General features: G+C 38.7%; 1 protein-coding gene across 2 annotated transcripts in view; it reads right to left on the bottom strand.

Annotated features, from left to right (window-relative positions):
* LOC306861188 (ELKS/Rab6-interacting/CAST family member 1-like) overlaps positions 1-24706 on the bottom strand; it is a 220764-nt gene that overhangs the window by 10678 nt on the left and 185380 nt on the right. For both annotated transcript variants that reach the window (XM_079403325.1, XM_079403324.1), the window contains one exon: positions 9062-9247. In XM_079403325.1, the coding sequence (XP_079259451.1) occupies positions 9062-9247 (186 nt within the window). The remainder of the gene's footprint in view (positions 1-9061; positions 9248-24706) is intronic.

The raw sequence follows: 24706 nt of genomic DNA on the forward strand, positions 1-24706 counted from the left end.
ATGTGAACATGCAAATAAAGCCGTCAGAAAGGCAGCGCCACAGATTGACAGCTCCCCTCTTTGCAGGATGATTCATCAGCTGGCCGATAGAGTGACAAACCTCAGAAATATTTTGTGTTTAGACTGAAGCCCCGTTTTTCATTACTTTCAAAGGACGGAAGAACAAATAAACACATATAAATACATAAATGAAAAATCAGAACATAGCTACGATTGAAATGTTCGCTTTATGGCACATCAGCTAGTGTAGTTTATGCTGTTGCGGCTCGGTCGGTGTAACCCAAGCTCGGGAACGCAAAAACCCGATTCGTCAGGGCGCGAAAATCACAATAAACCTGCTGAAGTATTTCGCTGTTTGCCTTGGCGGCTTCCAGCTGAGAAGGCTCAATCGTGCTTATGGTTTCATCATTTGGGGGTATTTATTTCATATATTATTCTTCCTCTCGCCCCGAGTCGAATGTGTTGCGAGACGAACCCTCGTTCCAGCTCTGGAGTCTGAGGTGCTTTCATACATATTCGCTGGGTGGGAAAATAAAGGAGAAGTGAGCCCTGGAACAGACAAGCGTGGGGCACAGAGGGCTCATCTCGCATCGCTTTGAAGACGGGACCGCGCTTTCCCTTGCTCTGGATGTTTAGGGGTCGGTTGAGAAGTTTTGTTGGTTTAGCCGGTCAGCACCCCTCAGGATTAGCACTCGTTGAAACGATGTATTACAAAAACAGCGTTTGAGAGTGAGATTTAGAAAAACTCAGAACAAAAGGAACAGTACGTGCTCGAGACTTCAGTTCAGATTAGAGTCTAAAAAGATGATTTTACATTTTTTGGTGAAAATCACTAATGCTTAACCCGCAGTCATGATGTTGTAGGGTTTTACTATGAGATTGCTAAGGCATTCAGAGTGTTTTTTATTCTCTATGATGTTCTTGTTTCTAGACGTAACCTTCAATTGTAAGTCTAAGGAATGTTTTTATCACTTTATTGTCCTCCAGGTAAAAATTGTAAAGCCGCACAGTTTGAGATTTTACCCATGTCTGCGTAGGACGAGCTATAAATCAAAGATTAATACTAGGTTAAATGTTTGTTTAAATCTGTAATCTTAAGTATGAACAATACTACTATTGATGCTTGCCTTAGCAATCAGTGCATCAAAAATCAATAAGTGGTCAGTCTATGACGCCTCTGTGTCTCACCTCCTGTCTCTGTGATGTGTTTGTTTTAAGGAGTGTTCATTCAGACAACCGCAGTTCAGACGTCTCTACTATGTTAAACTGTCTGCAGCCACACACCTTTGTGACTTACAGATGACTACTGCTATTACTGACACACGGCGTCACTTGAACAATGAAGTGAGTAAATGAACAAGAGGTAGAGAGAGACAGAGATGCTCGTAATGTAAAGGCCCACTTACAGCAGAGATATGCGTCGGCTCCATGTGTTTTCATTAATCGTGGCTGTGCAGGTTGTGGGCTTGTTCCACTATGTTTACCCCATTTCCTGCCCGTTTAAATTACACTGCACTTACGCAGCCCTCGATTCATGGGCCTGTCTGCCTGCAGCCCACCCCACTGGGCACAGACGCACTGCAGTCGCCAACACGGCACATCAGGGGGCTGATCCAGGACCAGCTTCTGCTGCTTTTAACCAACAGAAGAGCCCACCGGTGGCGGTCCATCAGAGGAGGTACAGGAGACGGAGCCTCAGCAAATACCTATTTTTATGTAATGTAATGTCTTTTTTTATGCATCTTTTGTGCTCAGATTTATGCCTTGAAAAAAAGATATAAGTTTTGTTTTTCTTTCGTGTTCTTGAGCCAAGGAGAATATTAATCACTGCACGAATGCCAAAACAGGCCGATTAGTATACTGACCAATCACATGGATATGCAAATGACACGGGATGTTTCCAAATGTGACCAAAAAAGGCAAAAAAGGAGAACAAATTAAATGAGCTTTCTTCTGCATCAGAGGAAACATTTCAAGCCAATTAGCTTTTGGTAATACTTTCAAATGCAACAGGTGAAGAAAGATTATCAAACTTAACCAGCATACTCACAAAGTCTAAATTATGGAAAGATCTCATAAAAAGAATGACAGATTCATATAAAAATATGCTACAATGAAGGAGCAGAGTTTGGAGCATTAATCATAGTCCAAACAGACAACACGATTATCAAAACCTACTACAATCTAGTACTGGTTTGATTTAAATATCAGCCTCCCTGGAAAACTCCCTCACGGACCCACACTGGATCCCACACAGAGATCTGATGCCAGCTCTGACAGGTGTAAGCCTGAGAATCATCACAAAATCTGCATGAATCCTTACTGAACTCCTGATTTATTCGAAAGGGAACATCTGAAAACAGATGGCTAAAATAAACATCTATCGGAGTGCCAATCGGAAAAGAAACAGAGAGAAGCAGCGAGCGAAAGACGGATGAAGGTGCGCTGAGAACGAGAGCGGGAAGAAGGAAGGAAAAAGAATGGAGGACTCCAGGCCTAACAGATTATTTCTGTTCCAGCCCTGAGGTCATTAATAATCAATCTTCTCTAGTTCATGTTTTATTCAGAGTGACCCATAAAATGCAAGACTCTCCCCTATTTATACAGCTGGCTTTGTGCTGCCAGATCACAGCCAGATGACAAGGGCGGTCGAGCACTTCGCTTCTCTCCTCCAAGATTGTAAACTTTACATACTGATCTTAGATCAGCAGTCTCTAAAGTAAACAGCAGACTCAAACGTTATGAGAGAGGAGGTGAAACTGGCCACAGAATATAACTGACAGTAACTTTCATCAAACAATGACTGCTCATCATAGACACAGCTGCAGAGCAGGAGAGGGGCGTCTCACAGCTGCGGACAATGTCACAGATGATTGCATCCTCTCAAGGAATTATTCATAACGAGGTATTGAAAGCAACAAAAAAGTATCATGGTATTATCACCATTGGGTTTAGCTACATTTATGTTATGTATACATACATATATAAACATAAATGTACGTGTATGTGTGTACGTGCATGGCTAAACATATATTTTTAAAAATCTTCCATGTTACATATACAGTGCCCTCCAAAAGTATTGGAACAGTAAGGCCAATTCCTTTATTTTTGCTGTAGACTGTAAACATTTGGGTTTGACATCAAAAGATGAATATGAGATGAGAGATTATCATTTCAGCTTTTATTTACAGGTATTTTCATCTGGATCTGATCCACAATTTAGAAGATAGCACCTTTTGTTTGAACCCACCCATTTTTCATGTTACCAAAAGTATTGGAACATGTGACTGACAGGTGTGTTTTGTTGCCCTGGTGTGTCCTATTAATTGATTATTCAAACAATAAATAGCACTGAATGTCTGCGCTCAGTTTCAGATCCGGGCAGACTGCATTTATAGTTAGTTAGACGTGTAACCAACATGAAAACCAGAGAGGTGTCTATGGGTGAAAAACAAGCAATTGTGAAGCTGAGAGAAGATGAAAAATCAATCAAACCATTGCACAAACACTGGAAATAGCAAGTACAACCATTTGGAATCTCCTGAGGAAGAAAGAAACCACTGGTGTACTAAGTAACACACCTCAAACGGGTAGCTCAAGGAAAACATCTGCAGTTGATGACAGAAACATTGTGACAGCTGTAAAGAAAGACCCTAAAACAACTGTTAGTGACATCAGCAACAACCTCCAGAGGGCAGGAGTGAAGGTATCACAATCTACTGTTCGCAGAAGACTTCATGAACAAAAGTACAGAGGCTACACCAGAAGATGCAAACCACTCATTAGCAAGAAGAATAGGAGACGAGCCTCAAAAATTCTGGGGCAAGGTTTTATGGACTGATTTTATGGACCAAAGTAACTCCCCAAAACTGAAAGAGGCTGCGGTGAAAGCCTGCAAAAGCATCAAAAGAAGAATGCAAAAGTTTGGTGATGTCAATGGGTCACAGGCTTGATGCAGTTATTGAAAGCAAAGGATTTGCAACTAAATATTAAGTCTTTTTCACTTTATGTTAATTTGATCTGTTCCAATACTTTTGGTAACAAGAAAAATGGGTGGGTTCAAACAAAAGGTGCTATCTTCTAAGTTGTGTATCAGATCCAGATGAAAATACCTGTAAATAAAAGCTGAAATGTTAATCTCTCATCTCATATTCATCTTTTGATGTCAAACCCAAATGTTTTCAGTCTACAGCAAAAATAAAGGAATTGGCCTTACTGTTCCAATACTTTTGAAGGGCACTGTGTGTGTGTGTATATATATATATATATATATATATATATATATATATATATATATATATATATATATATATATATATATATATATATATATATATATATATTTATTTATAAAATATATATTTTTTATTTTGATATGCACCATGGCATCCAATGGTATCTGTAGCACCACAGTACTCTTTTGTAACGGTGTATTTATTACTCACAACCTAATAACCCTTAAGCTAAATTCTAAAGGCCTTATTAGATGTATAATGCACAATAATTTTGTTTTTGTTCCTGAAAACGCCAATTCTTCATCTAAATGGGGTGCCTTTTTGGTGAGTCTATTGTCTTTGTTGGCTCTGTGGGTTGTATGACTGAGTGGTTCTTTCAGCGCCGGCTTAATCACCTTCCTGCATTCCAGCCGTTTAAACAGAGATGCAGTAACATCCTGTGAACAGCTCAAACCAAATAAAATAACATTACGCCATAAACAGAGAAAAAGAACAGGCAAGGAGGACGAGTAATAAAAGAAGCATTGACCACAACAGAGGATGAGCTGGCAGCGAGGCCTAATAGGCTGGTCTGGCTGAATTTAAGTACTATATGAGTATGAGTTCACAAGTGTGTGTTTTTGTGTGCATTATGATCATCTTGCGTGTTTGCATTGTCTACTTCCTGATTAGTCTATACTAGTGATGCATTGCGGGCAGTTTGACTTCTGCAATCTTTGATTTTCCTGTCTGAGTAACTCCTCCAGTCGCCATTAAGAGCGAAGGGACACAAGCTTTAGAAAAATGCCCAAAAAGTGCTGGGAAACAAACACAAGAAGATACTTCAAAGAATGTTCCATCTGTTTTCTCAATGAAAGTCAACGGGGTCCAAAACTACTCTAGACCCCATTGACTTTTATTGTATTGCACGGATGAAAAAAAGAGGGCATACTTCAAAATAGCTTAAGTTATAAAGGTTTGGAAACAACATGAGGGTGAGTAAATAATGACAGAAATGTTGTTTTTGGGTGAGCTATCCCTTTAAGAGAAGAGAAACGAAAAGGAAACACTGTCTTTATATGCTATAAATTGCGAGAGAGAGACAAAGGAAATCAGGCTAAAAAAACCAAAGTCCTACATTACCCAGCTTAGTGCCAGTTTGGAGTGCCAGGCCAGTAAAAAAGAAGCCCATAAAAACTGTTAATTAAAAGATCAATGTTTAGCTTCAAAGAAAGGGCAAGGGCTCAAACAGTGTGCGGCCCCTCTCGTAAATACTAAAGCACATTCTGAATGCAAGAGGCTTGTCATTAGTAGAGGACTGGGCATAGCGGACACCAACCTCAATCCTCTATGGGCTCGATGGCGACTGTGACACAAAGGGCCATTCAATTAGGTACTAATAACTCTGTTTATAAGAATGATGATTAACAAAGAGCCCCCTCCCAAATCGAGGCTACGGAGAGACATACGTGCCATCAAAAGACACCACAAATAAATTCATGTGGACGTTACTAACAATAATGGACTGAACAGAACACGCTAAATAAGCCAATAATGAGCCCAGACTTTTCTCGTCAATTTGAGCCTGTCAAGGCCAAACGGGCCCGTTCTGGCATCTTCCGTGCTGAAGAGATCTAAATGGGTGAACTGCAGCACGGAGAGAACGCTAATGTAATGTGCTACACTCCCAACGCAAAGAAAAGAAGAGAGGTCAAAGAAGACATCAATCAAACGGGCTTGTGAACGCCGGCAACTCGTCCAATCCCCCATCTGCAAGTGATTTCACCATCAGAGAAAGACCAAAAGTGTCTTCAAGCAGATTGTGTCTTACATGCAGGACATGTAACTGAAGAATGAGCAGGATCCTGTACATGTGGATACCATATGGATGCGAAATGCTAAATATCTCAGAGCTATTGGATTTGGAGAGGAAAAATCCTGATGTGTGTGTAACTGTTTGAAAGGTAAAGCCTAACCGGTGAAACCTGAAATATTCATTATCTCTGCCTTAATGTGTCCGCCACAAAATTGGCATGTTGGCCAAGCCAAATCAACTCTGCCAAGTGTTGCAACCCTGCACAAACCTGTACGCTCTTGAACAATCCTACATAATTAATTTGCTCCGTGCTCAGCAATTTATATGAGGACCCAAATGAGTCAAAAACCTGGCGCGAAGGTCAAGGAGTCCCCCCCCCCCCCCCAAGACAGCGGTGCTTTCTAAACACCGTCAATGATAGTTTGGACAAAATAAACACAGAATCGTTGACCTTAGAGAAGGTCTGTGAGGAATAACAGTTTGGAGAGACCGAGCAAAAACAGAGTTCGGCAGCGCTCTTCAGGATAGCCACTACTGAAGGGCTTGAGACTGCGATTGAGGACCATTATTCTGGAAATTCTAGTCCCCATTAAAGGGTAACTAAACCCTAAAACAACTTTTTTGAGTTAATGATCTGTAAGACTGTGTCTGTATTAGTGCTGTGCATTGATTTGAGTAAATGTTTTGACATTTGGTTATAAAGTGTTTTAATTCTACAATATATGGAGTAAAAACATCTGAGTGCTGGCCTCTTCAGGTTGAACCGTGGCTACTGCAGTTGAATTTTCCAATTGGACGTTGCATACCCCTGTGACGTATGATGGCACTTACTAACAACGTCCCTGCATGAGCTCACCACGCCCCTGCACGAGCTCAATCAATCTGTCACTGCGTGTCTCAGGTGCACGCCCCCCGCTCAGCCCCACCCTCGGTTCGTCTCCTCTGTCTCCGCTGGGCTCTGCCAGTGGGTGGAGTTAGGCTCTGACCAGGGGTTTAGTTACCCTTTAAGCACATCATGGGCAAGAGTTCAATTCAAAAACCAAAAATCAGACCTCATGTTTACATTGCGCAGTAGCCTCAACTGACCAGTGGCAACACTCAGTTTGAAAAGGCCAGGCAACTTTTCAGTCCGTCCTTACAGTCTGATGAAAGCTGTCTCTCTTAAAGGAAAATAAATGTACAGACGTCTCTCTACTTCATATTAAACAAGTACTGGAGAGGGGGGGGGGGTCCCTTGGAAAGTGCCAATTTTTGGAACAAAGTTTACTCGCTGCAAACTAAAAATCTTAAACATTATTTGTTCGCTGGCCAAAGGCTTGTCATCAGGCAGCCCACATAAAAAATGCATTTCAATAATGTCAGAGCAAGCCAAAAACCTGCCAAGCAGATAGTTCCTCATGCAGTGAAACACATGAGCATTGTATGAGCCTTGGCACCATCACAACAGATCACTCTCCTCTCCTCTTGAGGAATGGGGCCGATTTAAAGAGAGTATAATGTACATGTAGACTTCCAGACAATTTATTTTTCTGATGTTACAAAAAGCATCGGGATGGAAGCAGACCCGGGATGCACCGACACAGGGACTAAACCCAGTGTCCGTTTGCAGACAATTTACTGTTACGGTAGGTATGGCAATGGGTTCAAAGTGAAGTGCAGAAAACAGATCCACGCATGCATTCATTAAAGAGAGGGGATCGTTCATCATGGAGAGACTAAATCCAGCCACTACCTCCTCAAACGCTTCTCTCTTTCACCGTCCAAATGCTGACACTCTTTTCTTTATCGCGCCATTCCAGTTACTCTTCTTTTTTTTAAACATCTTTCTCATCCCCCCTCCTCAGCTCTTGGCTCTCCCCCGCCTTTTAAGTGAGCCTTGGGTAGCTTTTTGGTTTTCTTTTGTTAAAGTAACAGTAAATGAAGCTAATAAAATACAATATATTGGACTATTTATTTTCTGTACGAACACATTCCACTCTATAAAGAGGACTAATGGCATTTACACAGCACAGGGTTGATTCTTAAAGCCAATAGGAGATTTATAGACAGCGAACGTTAGTGTCAGCTAAGGGCCGTGAGGGCCAGGCCAGATGGCTCCAATAATCAATGGGTGACAAATCCAAGCACTCGAGAAAGTGAGTGCGCATATATATGCATAAATACACAAACTTTATGTGCTAAGTTGAGTCGTGAATAAAAGGCAAGATGTATAAAAAGTTACATTGATTTGAGGACCAAACTATCCTCGACAACGTCTTTATGGTAACAATTTACAATAAGGTTCAGTTTAGTACCATTAGTTAATGCAACAGGTATTATGAACTAAGAATGAACAATACTTTTATTTCTTTTGCATCCGTTTACATTAATCATTTTTCAAGTGATCTTGGTTTATGTTAATCTTCACTTTTTTTACATCTTCAAACTAATACATGCTTATATTGTTATAATAATTAATATATTATATCTGTATTGTTATATAATAATAATAATAATAATAACAAAAACAGAGCAAAATATATACAAATATTGTTTTTACTTTTAATATATAAATATATTAAACATACATACATAAACTAAAATGAGTTAAATATGAAGAAATTAAAAATTGTATTTAAAAAAAATTATAGGATTAATGAATGCTGTTCATGCAAGATAATGCATTAATTAACTGAAACTTATTGTCAAGTGTTAAGCTTTTCATAATGGGGATCCACTGAAAAACTTTTTTACAGTAACAGTTTATAATAAGGTTCAAATTGGTGCCATGAGTTAATGCACAGATATTATGAACTAAAAATGAATAATACTTTTACATTTATGTGTATTAGTTTTTTTAATTTATTGAAATTATTTTTTTATCTTTTATCAAGCTAATGCATTAATTCATGTTTATGCACTAAACCTTATTGTAAAGCGTTCACCTTTTCATAACTGCGAATGGAGCAACACTATATAAGTCACCATAATCAATGGATACATACAATAAAAATTGATACATTTCAGTGAAAAGAGTTTCACCCTTTCTTACCTGCTCGGGGCTCATCTTCTGAAGCTCCTCCTCCCAGGCGTCCTGTTGGCTGTGGTGGTATGCGGAGGGCGGGGCCAGGTCCTGCAGGATGTGGGGGTCTCTCTCATGGCACAGGGCCGTGAGGTGGCCGATGTACAGTTTCAGCTTACTGCGGTTTTGATTGAGGTCTATGAGTGGGGGGATAATCTGTCCAAAAACAGGAACGAGGAAATGGGTTAGAGATAAATAGTCATTTTAATCTCAGTTTTCCTCTACCATTCAAGAACGAGATATCTGGACACGAGCCAGGGAGATAAAACGGCGGGTATGCAGACGCATGCTAAACTGAAATGCAAACACTTTTAGCAAGCCAGAACACAGAGTTAAAATTCAGCTTTGTCACATATGAATGTATTCAAAAAGAAGAAGGGAAAAAAAGAACAATATTCAGTGAAAGGTTGCGGATGATTATGGATGATAGACCACAGCTGAAACACATGAATCACAGTGAGAACAGTGGTATAATAAAAATGTGTCAGGAGAAATATTCCCATTCCAGGAACACAGACAAACAATCTCAGTTACCTGGATCGCTGCCGACAGATGCCCGGTCTTTACAAAACATCTCTATACACACAGCAGACACTCACACGGCTTTTCCATATCCATCAAAATAATACATACACTTGTGTGGGAGAAAATCCAGAAACCATATGTCTTTGTGCCATGTGTGTATCCTACTGGCTTCAACAAATAATTCTGGTACAATGCATGACTGAGCCATCACATTAGTTTTCACATCAATCTAAAAATGAGATAAATAGCAACATGCGGTTTGTGTCGAAGTGAATGAAAGTTTGTTGTATGCTTTATTTTGCATGTCGTTGCCTAGCACTTAAAGGCCTGAACTGGAACGGAAAGCTGTAGGTTCGTACATTAATATATAATATAATATAATATCATATAATACCATAATTCGGTTCAATTTCACATGTAAAGAATTATGGGGTACAAACTTTACTGATTAAAAGTCATACACAATATACATTTTTAGAACATACATTTTGATTACACACACACACACACACACACACACACACACACACACACACACACACACACAGAGTGCCCTCCAAATGTATTGGAACAGTAAAGACAAAATTGCTCTGTTGGCTGTGGAGTAAAGACATTTACAAATATGATTAAATTTTATTATTGGGTGATTCAACACATAGATGTTTTACCAGCTAAGAAGTTCATCCCTCTATCTGATGTGAGCATAAGTATTGGAACAGTTGCCTCACAGGTCTTTCTAAGTGATCAGCTGTGTCCTGTTTCATTAATTCTTCAGATATTAAAAGCAGGGAATGTGTCGTATCAGTTATATCCATTACTTCTGTATTCTGAATCTTGTATTCAATGATGACACACACAAACCAGGATGAAGATGAGGGAGCTGACTTTGAGAGAAAAGTAAGCAATTTGGATGCTAAAAGAAAAGAGGAAGTCAGTTAGAGCTCTAGCAAAAACAAAGGGCAAGGAGACACCAGCAACCAACAACTGCCTGATCGGCTGAGAAAATAACAGTAGTTGATGACAGACAAATCATAAAAGCTGTGAAAATGAATCCTAAAAGACATGTCTGTAAAATCACCAATAACTTCCAGAAAGCTGGGGTGATGCTCTGACAATCTACTGTCCTCAGGAGACTTTGACACAGAATTACAGATGCTACACAGCAAGATGCAAACCTCTGACCAGCACCAAAAATAGAAAGTCAAGATTAGAGTTTGCAAAAAAGCACAAAGGTGAGCCAGAAGAGTTCTGGAACTGTGTTTATGGACTGATGAGACAAAAATGAACCTTTATCTAAGTGATGGGAAAGCAAAAATGTGGAGGAAAAAAACGAACTGTAAATGATCCCAAGCATACAGCCTCATCTGTAAAGCATGGTGGAGGTGGTGTCATGGCATGGGCATGCATGGCTGCCTCTGGAACAGGCCCTCTCAACTTTACTGATGACTTAATGTATGATGACAGAAGCAGAATGAATTTGGAAGGGTACAAAACCATCTTGCCTACTAATATTCAAGAAAATGCCACCAGATTCATTGGGAAGTGCTTCATATTGCATCAGAACAATGACCCAAAACACCCTGCCAGTTCAGTCAAGGAATTTATAAGGGCAAATAAATGGAAAGTCTTAGATTGCCCAAATCAATCTCCAGATTTAAATCCGATTGAACATGAATTTCACCAGCTGGAGAGGAAAGGCAGAAACTCCCCAAAACAAGCAACAATTGGAATTGGTTACATTAAAGGCTGGGAAAAGTATTTCAAAGGATGAGACCAAGAGTCCGGTGATGTCTATGGGTCACAGACTCACTGCTGTGATTGTGCACAAGGGATCTGCAACTAAATAATAGCTTTTAATCTTTTATATCTGCCTTATGTTCAACTGTCCCAATACTTATGCTCACATCAATGAGTGGGATGAACTCTAAAACTGTTCTTTTTATTTGGTAAAACATGTATGTGTTGAAACGGCTAATAATAAAATGTGACATTCTGTAGTTTTGTCTCATATTCATCTTTTAATCATATTTGCAAATGTCTTGACTCCACAGGCAACAGAGCAATTTTGTCTTTACTGTTCCAATACTTATGGAGGGCACTGTATAAACACATACAGATATGGGACCCTGGACCACAAAACCAGTCTTAAGTGTAAATTTTTCGAAATTGAGATTTATACATTATCCGAAAGCTGAATAAATAAGCTTTCCATTGATGTTTGTTTGGATCAGACAATATTTGGCCGAGATACAACTATTTGAAAATCTGGAATCTGAGGGTGCAAAAAAATCTAAATATTGATAAAATCGCCTTTAAAGTTGTCCAAATTAAGTTCTTAGCAATGCATATTACTTATGAAAAATTAAGTTTTGATATATTTACGGTAAGAAATGTATAAAATATCTTCATGGAACATGATATTTCCGTAATATCCTAATGATTTTTGGCATAAAATCATTAGGGGGTGGTGATGGCGCAGTGGATAAGACACATGCCTTTGGTGTGAGAGACCCGGGTTCGAATCCACTATGAGACACCAATGTGTCCCTGAGCAAGACACTTAACCCCTAGTTGCTCCAGAGGCGTGCGACCTCTGACATATATAGCAATTGTAAGTCGCTTTGGATAAAAGCGTCAGCTAAATGAATAAATGTAAATGTATAAAAGAAAAATTTATAATTTTTCTTTTATCCATACAATGTATTTTTGGCTATTGCTACAAATATACCCCAACGATTTAAGACTGGTTTTGCGGTCCAGGGTCACATATACATATATATACACATACACACAAGTGACACACACACACACACACACACACACACACACACACACACACATACAGTCATGGCCAAAAACATCAGCACCCTTGCAATTCTGTGAGAAAATGCAACACTTCTCTCAGAAAATTGTTCCAATTGCAAATGTTTTGGTACTCACATATTAATTAATTTTTGTTTGCACTGCAACAACACAAAAAAACAGAAGAAGTGTCAAACTTGATAAAATTTCACTCAAAAATGGACTGGACAAAATTATTGGCACCTTGTCAAAATTTTAAGAAATAATTGCTTTTCAAGCATGTAATGCTCCAGTAATTTGTATTTAGACACACCTGTGGCAAGTAACAGGTGTGGGCAATATAGTAATCACACTTGCAACCAGTTAAAATGGAGAAAAGTTGACTCAACCTTTGTGTTGTGTGTCACACTGAGCATGGAGAAAAGAAAGAATTGTAGAGTTGTCTGTGGATTTCAGAGAAAAAATTGTGGAAAAACATGGACAAGCTCAAGGCTATAAGTCCATATCCAGAGATCTTAATGTTCCTGTGTCCACTGTGCACAATATCATCAAGAGCCTTACAGCTCATGGCACTGTAGCTAACCTCCCTGGACGTGGACGGAAGAGCAAAATTACAACGAAGGATTGTTCGAATGGTGGATAAAGAACCCTGATTAAGTTCCAAACAAATTCAAGCTGATCTGCAGACACAGGGTACAACAGTGTCAGATACTCGCACTATCCGTCGCCATCTGAATGAAAAGGGAAGCTATGGTAGGAGACCCAGGAGGACAACACTGCTGACACAAAGGCATAAAAAAGCAAGACTGGAGTTTGCCAAAACTTATGTGACAAAACCACAATCCTTCTGGGAGAACATACTGTGGACAGATGAGACAAAAGTAGAGCTTTTTGGTAAAGGACATCATGGCACTGTTTACAGAAAAAGAAATGAGGTCTTCAAAGAAAAGTACACAGTCCCTACAGTCAAACATGGTGGAGGATCAAAGATGTTTTGGGGTTGCTTTGCTGCTTCTAGCACTGGATGCCTTGACTGTGTGAACGGTATCATGAAATCTGATGATTACAAAATAATTTTGAGGCGCAACGTAGTGCCGAGTGTCAGAAAGCTGCGTCTCCACCAGAGGTCATGGGTCTTTAGGTCATTGTCCTGCTGACAATGACCTGAAACACACTTCAAAAAGCACTCAGAAATGGTTACAAACAAAGCACTGGAGAGTTCTGAAATGGCCAGCAATGAGTCCAGATCTGAATCCCATAGAACACCTGTGGAGAGATCTCAAAACAACAGTTGGGAGAAGGCATCCTTCAAATCTGAATGACCTGGAACAGTTTGCAAAAGAAGAGTGGTCCAAAATTCCAGTAGAGAGGTGTAAGAAACTCATTCATGGTTACAGGAAGCGATTGATTTCATTAATTTTTTCCAAAGGGGTTGCGACCAAATATTACGTTAAGGGTGCCAATAATTTTGTTCAGTGCATTTTTTGGGTTCTGTGTGGAATTGTATCAGATTTGACTTTTCTTCTCTGTTTTTTTGTGTTGTTCCAATGCAAACAAAAAAATAAACAACATATGAGTACCAAAACATTTGCAACCGCAACAATTTTCTGAGAGAAGGGTTGCATTTTCTGACAGAATTGTAAGGGTGCAGAATATTTTTGGCCATGACTGTACATACATGCATGCATACATATATATATTGCATGTAATATATCACATCCATGCAGTTTATGATCACAACAACAACAACGTTTGTCAGGCATCTACATTGTCATCTGAGGAGATTAAAAAGATTAAACGAGTGTTTTTTTAAACTCTAAAACATGAAATGTAGAGTTATCTGCTTTTGCCAAAAAACTTTTAATATGTAAATAAACCTACTTTCAATTAACTTTAATTTAGTAAATGATCTGCATTTGTTTAAGTTATTTATACTTAATCAAAACAACCCAACTGCAGTTTGATTGACATTACTTGGAATGCGCAATAAAAAAAAGCGTGATTTCTGAAAAAAAAAAAAAAATTGGAGTTATAGGTTTTTGCAAATGAACTCTTCATATATATACACACCGCGGAGGGGGGGGGGGGGGATTCCAAAATTATAAAATTGTTCAGTGTATTATTATACACTGAACAAAATTATAAACGCAACACTTTTGTTTTTGCCCCCATTTTTCATGAGCTGAACTCAAAGATCTAAGATTTTTTCTATGTACACAAAAGGCCTATTTCTCTCAAATACTGTTCACAAATCTGTCTAAATCTGTGTTAGTGAGCACTTCTCTTTTGCCAAAATAATCCATCCACCTCAAAGGTGTGGCATATCAAGATGCTGATTAGAGTCAAGTCACCTTTATTTACATAGTGCTTTTAACAATGTAAATTGTGACAAAGCAACTGCACAATATCAAAAAAGGAAAATAGTGTGTTAATGTAAAATTAAAAGATTAAAAAAAATATATTTTCAGTTAAAGGCATTTCATTATTAAATTCAGTGATGTCATGATCCAGCTCAGTTCAGTTTAAATAGTGTCTTTGCAATCAGGTCGACGATATCGCTGGAAATGAAGTGTCCCCAACTAAGCAAGCCAGAGGCGACAGTGGCAAGGAACCAAAACTCCATCGGTGACAGAATGGAGAAAAAAACCTTGGGAGAAACCAGGCTCAGTCGGGGGGCCAGTTCTCCTCTGGCCAAACGAACCAGCAGTTCAATTCCAACTGCAGCAGTGTCAGATTGTAAGGGCTCAACTGGTTCCAGTGGTCTTTCCCGATGGCTGTCTAAGTGGCGGGGTCCTCACTGGGGATCTGTCTCTGGCGCTCATCTCGGACAGAATGATTATTGCACAGGTGTAATAATCATGCTGTCTAATCAGCATCTTGATATGCCACACCTGTGAGGTGGATGGATCATCTCGGCAAAGGAGAAGTGCTCACTAACACAGATTTAGACAGATTTGTGAACAATATTTGAGAGAAATAGGCCTTTTGCGTACATAGAAAAAGTCTTAGATCTTTGAGTTCAGCTCATGAAAAATGGGGGCAAAAACAAAAGTGTTGCGTTTATAATTTTATTCAGTATATATATGTAATATTGATATTGCCCCATATTTTATATAATAAATAATAAAATAAAAAAGATAATATTAATGACAAAATAAAAATGCTAATACAATCTTGTATATTATATTGTTAGCGAATATTTTCTGCTTAAAGTGTCATCTACACAAAATGATAAAACTTCTTCACAATAATGCAAAGCTGAGTAAAATAATAGGTCTCAAACCAAGGTTGGCATTTTCCTTTCACATTCTCTTATACAATTCAAGATGTTACATAAGATGGATTTGGGCTGCAATGGCGGATCCATAAATTCTGGGATGGGAGAGGTGAGCAATGCTTTTGAAATACTACAGTACAACAGAAGACAGCAGAAGATCTATTGAAATGTTCGCTTATAAATACCTTCTCAAAGAGGGCCGAGAACATAGCAGGGCTTAGGGAGCTCTACGAACGCTCCTCATCGCTCAATAGCAAAAAGCAAATACAGTTACCTGATTGTCAAGAAGCGGGGAAAGGAAACAGAGGCTAAAAAGAAAGAGTGAGTGATGAGAGAGATGTAAGAAAAGACAAGGGCAGAGTCTGCTTTGGTCTGAAGCGGCCCGAGCTTGCAGGAACATTTGTGTCCCCACACTTTATTAATTCTTATTAACCCCATCTGTATCTTTCCAGGGCAGAATGTTATTCTGTTTTTGTTGGCTTGCCAGGGGCCATGAAGGCTCTCTAGGGTGGACTCTGGCCGCAGAGCGCAATCAAACAAAACTGTGAAAGAGCGAGATGGAAGAAGGTGGAGGAAGACCAAGGTTGAAGAGCTTACGAGAGAGAAAGAAAGGCTAAAGCGGGCCGCCGGTTCTCTGGAACTAATTAGACGACGCAAACTGGGTCTCTGCATAGAACTGGAGCAGCAGACCTACATCATGCTCTTGTTAGTCTACGGTCTAGCACGGCCTGGCCTCCAAAACCTAGTAAAGCACATTTGGGTGCCAAAACTCAAACCCCTGCCTCATGGTGAATGAATAATAAGGCAGGAATTCATCTGTTGAATTCATCTGTTGAATCAGCTGTGACAAACAAGTCTACATTTATCTATGTGACACACGGCAGACCAATGGCAGAGCCTTTCGTATCAAAGCCGGATCGGAAACAGCTGTATACATCCTTCCGTATCTCCATCAGGTCTTGTATGTCAGCCAAGCGGAGGATATATGGGGCCTCCGGATTGACTGGCAACCACAGAAAGAGGGACAAGGCCTTAAAAAGGCGGTCTAATAGAAGCCCTCCAAACCACTGTAACAGAACGGCCGGGTGGATATGCTCAGAAAAACAGTTAAAATAAAAAGATCACGCACACACCATTACACAGAGACTTGCTACATACATGCTTGACTGAAAGCATGCTGTGTGCTAATAAGCTTTAAAAAGGCCCAACAAGTGATGGGATTTGACGTTTATTCCCGTCTCTTCCTACCCATCTGCTCTTAGAAAGGCTGAATGGACTCCAGTTCTCATCTGTAGACAAAGAATGCCGATAAACAGTCCTCTCGCTTCATTACCTGGAATAAGGTTAGTGGTAAAATCAAGAAATCTGTTTGATAGAGTCGTGACCAGGCTTTGAGGATGGTCCCAGTTAGCCCAGCACTAGTTAGCATAGAGCTAATATCAGACTTTTCATAGCTGGTAATGTTTTTTTTGTCAACTGGGTGCTGTCATAACTGTTTGGCTTGTGCCCGTGTTGCGGTTTCGGGTTTTTTTTTTTTTTTTTTAAGTCCTGTGGTAGACTGAGATCATAAATAATGCAACAATAACAGAAACAAATATCATGCCCAGGTGAAAGATTTACAACAGGGGAATTTTCCACTCAAAGCGCCATTTGTCTCGCCTTGCTTTGGACACACACGATGAATGGAAGTGGGTCCCTGTTTACACCTCATGCCTATTCGATCCAAGATGTCTCCAAGAGAAGAATTTTTAAAATTCAATTAAATCACATGATACGTCAATTAATTAATGAAATGGATTTTAATCACATATATTAATATTAGCTGGAAAGCCCCAAAATTAACGTACAGGTCATTTAAAATCATCATCAATCAATTAATGTTCTTATATTGGGCTTTAGAAGTCAACATAGGCTTATTGTTTATTTTATTTCCATATTATTGAACATAAGCACATTCTGAAATCCACTCACAGACATGAAACTGCATATATTGGCTACTTTTCAACCGCTTTAAATGTGGTACATTCACACAACAAATACAATTTTATAATTAGTAACTAATCCTGTTTGTAACTCGCATGTTACAATTTGCTTTTTGAAGTTATTTTATAATGATGGCAGACTATTTGCTTCCATTAAATAAAAAAGTTAATAAAATATTTTTATATTACAACAAAATTTAAATATAAAAAAGTTAATACAAATATTAATATAAAAATCCAAGACAATTTGTGGCTCAATTTAAATTAAAAAATATTAAGAAAAAATGTGCACTGTCATTTTTTCTTAGTGTTTTTAATGGTTACATTTACATAAATTGTGTGTGATATGTTGTGTACAGTACTGTTGTTAAGTGTACAGGTGCTGGTCATAAAATTAGAATATCATGAAAAAGTTGATTTATTTCAGTAATACCATTCAAAAAGTGAAACTTGTATATTAGATTAATTCATTATACACAGACTGATATATTTCAAATGTTTATTTCCTTTAATTTTGACGATTATAACTGACAACTAATGAAAGTCCCAAATTCAGTATCTCAGAAAATTAGAATATTGTAAAAATGTTCAATATTGAAGACCCCTGGTGCCACACTCTAATCAGCTAATTAACTCAAAACACCTGCAAAAGCCTTTAAATGGTCTCTCAGTCTAGTTCTGTAGGTTACACAATCATGGGGAAGACTGCTGACTTGATAGTTGTCTAAAAGACGACCATTGACACCTTGCACAAGGAGGGCAAGACACAAAAGGTCATTGCTAAAGAGGCTGGCTGTTCACAGAGCTCTGTGTCCAAGCACATTAATAGAGAGGCGAAGGGAAGGACAAGATGTGGTAGAAAAAAAGTGTACAAGCAATAGGGATAACCGCACCCTGGAGAGGATTGTGAAACAAAACCCATTCAAAAATGTGAGGGAGATTCACAAACAGTGGACTGCAGCTGGAGTCAGTGCTTCAAGAACCACCACGCACAGACGTATGCAAGACATGGGTTTCAGCTGTCGCATTCCTTGTGTCAAGCCACTCTTGAACAAGAGACAGCGTCAGAAGCGTCTTGACTGGACTGCTGCTGAGTGGTCCAAAGTTATGTTCTCTGATGAAAGTAAATTTTGCACTTCCTTTGGAAATCAAGGTCCCAGAGTCTGGAGGAAGAGAGGAGAGGCACATAATCCACGTTGCTTGAGGTCCAGTGTAAAGTTTCCACAGTTATTGATGGTTTGGGGTGCCATGTCATCTGCTGGTGTTGGTCCATTGTGTTTTCTGAGGTCCAAGGTCAACGCAGCCGTCTACCAGGAAGTTTTAGAGCACTTCATGCTTCCTGCTGCTGACCAACTTTATGGAGATGCAGATTTCATTTTCCAACAGGACTTGGCACCTGCACACACTGCCAAAGCTACCAGTACCTGGTTTAAGGACCATGGTATCCCTGTTCTTGATTGGCCAGCAAACTCGCCTGACCTTAACCCCATAGAAAACCTATGGGGTATTGTGAAGAGGAAGATGCAATACGCCAGACCCAACAATTCAGAAGAGCTGAAGGCCACTATCAGAGCAACATGGGTTTTCATAACACCTGAGCAGTGCCACAGACTGATCGACTCCATGCCACGCCGCATTGATGCAGTAATCCAGGCCAAAGGAGCCCCAACTAAATATTGAGTGCTGTACAATGCTCATACTTTTCATGTTCATTCTTTTCAGTTGGCCAACATTTCTAAAAATATTTTTTTTTGCATTGCTCTTAATTGATATTCTAATTTTCTGAGATACTGAATTTGGGACTTTCATTAGTTGTCAGTTATAATCATCAAAATTAAAGGAAATAAACATTTGAAATATATCAGTCTGTGTGTAATGAATGAATCTAATATACAAGTTTCACTTTTTGAATGGTATTACTGAAATAAATCAACTTTTTCATGATATTCTAATTTTATGACCAGCACCTGTATATATTCACTTAATCTTCAATTAATTTCTACAAATTATGCATTAAAAAGAGGGTTAAATTGTATTTTTAGGTTACATTTTTTTCCCAGCAAAAACAACTGTATTGTTATATATAGTGTTGTTGTAATTTAAAAAATCTAACCTCATAAGTAATTGTGATCAGACTTTATTTTAAGGTCCAATTCTCACCATTAACAAACCATTAACTATGATTTTTGCTTTAATAAACTCCTAATTTGCTGCTTATTAATAGTTATAAAAGTAGTTGTGAAGTTTATGCAGAATATGCGCTTTATATATACTAATAACCAGCCAATATGTTAATAATAAGCAACTACTTAATAGTGAATGGAAAAAGTTTTAAAGGAAATTGTTCATTTCACCCACCTCCTGAACGACCATTGATGTGACTGTGACAGAGAGAAGTCAGTCAGAACTCCTGGGATGCTCTACTGACCCTCTAAGACAAAAATATCAATAGACTGTGGGGTTTGACCACAAAGACCCTTGTCTTTTTTCTTGCTCTTTGCCACATTGATCACCTTCTTGAACCTCACACTCCAGCTCCCGCCTAAAGACCAGCATTCGAAAAAGGTTCACTGAGGAATCTGTCCGTCTGCTCTCTTTCATTATGTCCCCTCTAAAAGAAGCTGTCTTCACCAGATGCTGCGGTGTGTTGCATACCTACTCCTACCTGGCACGGTCATAACTCGAGAACCCCTCCTCAAAAAGAGCAGGGGGAAAGAGAAGTCAGACCCCTCTAGAATGACCAGCTTCCTTCACATTCTCCTTCTCTCATTTATCACCTATCAGTTCATCGGGCGCCATTCGATACCCACACAGAGGCAGCAGCCTGGATCAATGCTGTCAGTCAGGCGGTCCATCAGAGACAAGCCACTGGCTTCTTCCCCAAAGACTCCGGAGGCCCGGCGTCACAGGAAGCCCAGCTCGGAGCAGCTTGCCCGGGTGGGGGAGGATCTGTGGATCGCGGGCCTCTCTCACAGTAGCCGGGCCCCGGCGCACATCCTTTCCCGTGGCTGAGAGTTTTATTGGGTTATCCTCTTTCAGTCTCGCTGCGCTACGCGTCCATGAGTGTTAAGGGGATAAAGATAAGGAGGGACTGCAAAACTTCAAACCTTCTAGACACTGACAAGGCCGGTGGGCCTGCCGTCGTAAAGCGCTTTACAAGAAAGAGACAAATCACCTCCACGGCATGCAAAAAAACACTGACATGAGAGAATAATGACTGTCAAATAAAGGGTAAGGGAGCGAAGAGACGCACGCATACCTCCCCAAAGCGCACGGACAGAAACATATGTAATCCGAGTGCGGAGAGCAGATCCGGATGGTAGATTAAGAGCAGGTGAGTCGGTCTGTCTTTCCATACTGTCATTTCATAAGCAACTGACCGCAATGCCTCCATCCACAACTCTCAATATATCTCGGTAGACTCCTGATATATACACACACACACACACACACACACACAACTGTCTTATAATTCTGTCATTTACTCAAGCAATACAATAAAATACAATACAATATAATAAATTACTGTAATACAGTACTATAACAATTATAAAATAAAATAAATAAATGACATATTTATTAATATTTATTATATATATAGTATTTAATCTAGTAAAAAATAAGTAAAAAACAAAAATAGAAAATATATTTGATTCAAATTAAAGAAACAAAGATAGACAAATTGCATATTATATATTTTTAAAAACATTATATTTAAAAAAGTAACTAGATTAAAACATCACTATTATATCTATCACTATTATATACAAAAAGTAAAAAGTAACTAGGATATGCAAAATTGCAAATATATATAAAAAATTATTAATTAGATTAAAAAATTATCACTTCATATATCTAGCAAAATATCAAGTAAAATGTAAAATAAAAAATAAATTTGATTCAAAACCACAAAATAAAAAGAATAAATAAATAAAATGCATATCTTAATCTTTATTAACTAGATTAAAAAACATTACTTCATATATCTAGTAAAACATAGAATAAAAAAGTATAAGAAAAAAAAGATTTATTCTATATATATATATATATATATATATATATATATATATATATATATATATATATATAGAATAAATGTGTGTGTGTGTGTATATCACACACACACACTATATATATATATATATATATATATATATATATATATATATATATATATATATATATATATATATATATATATATATATATATATATATATATATATATATATATATATATTTTTTTTTTTTACAAAATTACAACAGCACTCATGTTTTAAGTGATGCAAGATTTATGCATGTCAGGGCTCCGTTGCTGAAACTTTTTATGAACTTAGAGCCTCGTCACCTATTTACGCAGGTTTTTATATAAATGCCATTAGATTTATACCGGTGGGGGGGGGTTTATGACTGTTGACTTGCATGCCAAAGCTCTCACAGTCTCTGCATAATAGAATAAGCAGGTCTTTAATAGCACTGGGTGGGGGAAAGCAGGACAAAAAGCCAGGGCAGGTTACTGTTGACTCTGGAGAAGGACGGAGGGAATTTTTACACCAAGCAACTCCCAGTGTCACCATCATAACGCCATTTAAACAGACCATGAAGGCTGGAGTCTAGGGACGGCATTCCATTCATTGTGTGCTTGTGCGTAATGAGCAAAAAAGACTCGAAACTGCCAAAAAGAAATTAGCCTCTGAAAAAGGGAAGTAAAACTGTCGTTTGGGTTGTAGTTTCGCTCCAGGAGGTGGGAGCAGTGGCCGTGGGGGTCGTCACCCTGAAGGTGAGGGGTGTTGGGGTGAAAGGAGGTCTTGACCTCTTCAAACCGAGGTTGAGGGGCATCATTAACCGGGTGTGCTGAAGAGAAAGCAGAGGAAGGAGTGAACATGTAGCAAAGCTCCAGAACATCTACCCCACTGTGAGGGCAAACCAGACGAGTTAGTGACTTAAAGCCAGATCTGAGCACAATCACAGGGAGCTCTGAAAACCATGGACGGAAGATTTAAATCTTAACTACAAATGTGTCACATTTGACTTTAAACTTACGACGCAAGGAAGACCTTTGACTTGAGTCTGTTTCTTTAATGGCATCTTTCATCTGAGACCTTAAAAGGCTTTCTGCTGTTTGCATTATTTTTGTTGTTTGACCAACTTCAGTCTCCTTTGCTACAATGTTATGTCTTGAGGAATCAAGTTCTGCCTGGATAGTCGAGCAACTGCCGTTATGACGAATGGGAATGCTAACATAGCTTTCTCCAGGTATTATAAGTGACTTGGAGCAGTTTTGTTGCAGAGAGATCCCCATGGCCTCATGTTCACAAACAGCCCCAACTTTAGGGATAACTCTCTCATCTTACTGTCAGTGCTGCGCCACAAGAGAAGGAGTTTTGAGAACAGCTGTGGATGGAGAGATCTAAGGAGAACCACATCCTGAGGTCAAAGGGTTTCCCCTGTGTAGCACTCAACACCAAAAGACTTACGCCGCTACGCATGTAAAGACGGGGGGCAGAGGAAACGGAGAGACTGAGAATGGGGCTCTAGCTGGGTTCAAGGGTGTTAGAGTTGGTAGAGATGGCTCTAACAGACTCCCTCTGGCTCAGAGTTAAGAAATACACAATCCTCTGCTATCACACCTGGTCCTCAGAGACGGGAGTAATTTAGGTGTGGAGGAAGTGTGTCAACAGCTCAGTGGTTCAAAGAGAAATTGATATACGTTCACATAGGCCTAGACAGTGTGCACAAAATCTAAAAATATAATATAATATAATAATCAGACTTATTTTAGTATACTGTAATTGAGATACTATTAAAGTTTTCATTAATATTTTGAAACAATTTTTATTTTTATATTTTCCATTTTCATTTTAGTTAAAGTTTTAGTAATTTAAAATAGATTTGATTAATTTTTATTTAAGTTTTAATTTGATCTTCGTACATCAAGTTAAACTAAAACAAGGAATGTTGGCTAGTAAAAAAGCTTAAACTTTTTTTTCAAACTTTTTAATATTTTTTTTATTTCAGTTAATATTTGCTCTATTTCAAGTAATGAAAATGGTTTTCTTTGTATTTTTGTTTTAGTTTCAGTTTTAGTTAACTATAATAACCCTGAACATAATTATTTATATCTATTTAATTTGCAATAATATTGTTTAGGATTTTATGATAAATAATTAAATGTTTTATATTAAATCATTACATTTTAAATATTACAAAAATGACCATGATCAATGAACTAACGCATGTATTTTTATGTTATTTTAGTATCTACTTTAAATATAAAAGACTAAGTATGTGCGATACATTTAAACTAAATTGTTCACATTATAAAATCAATATTTTAAAAAAGTAATCGTATTGTGGATATGTGGTATCCCTACTCTTTTCATTCATGTTATCTATACATATTTTATATTTATTCATTATACACCATCGCTCCACCTAGCACTAATTTCACACGTGCACTTGTGTCCTGTTTGGTAAGATCTCTCTACACATATGTGTAACATGTTCACCTGTAACACCTCTTTTAAGTGTGAACAACACATGGCAGGTTTCCCTTTTTATTAACTGATAATAGAGGTAGTTCTAGGCCCTCGAATTTAGGCTTAATTGGAGAGCTGGGTAAACGGAAACAGACTGTGGGGGGGGGGGGGGGGGGGGGGCAAAAAGGAAGCAGCAGCAAAGGAGGAAGAAATAAAAGGAGAGGGAGCAGCGCTGCAGTTTCCACCCATCCGGTCTCCAGCGCTCATTCCGTCCACGGCTGGTTAAGTGCTAAATGAACTGGGAGATTTAAGGTGGTTGTTGGACAGCTTAGTCAGGGTGCAGAATCTGAGCCAGCTCTTTCCTATCAGCCTTAAATCAGAGCAGTGGCGTCCGCAGGGGGGCCAGGAGGGCTCAACCTGCTCCAGGCCCCCCATCCACAGCTCTGGAAAGCATTAAGGCCTATTGACATGCCGCAGGGAGTTTATTAGCAGTATGAAGCTAACATTCAGCGGGCGGAGATTAGGACGCAACATGTCTAAGCAGCCTAGTA

The sequence above is a fragment of the Barbus barbus genome (genome assembly GCF_936440315.1).
Source record: "Barbus barbus genome assembly, chromosome: 42".
Taxonomy (NCBI): domain Eukaryota; kingdom Metazoa; phylum Chordata; class Actinopteri; order Cypriniformes; family Cyprinidae; genus Barbus; species Barbus barbus.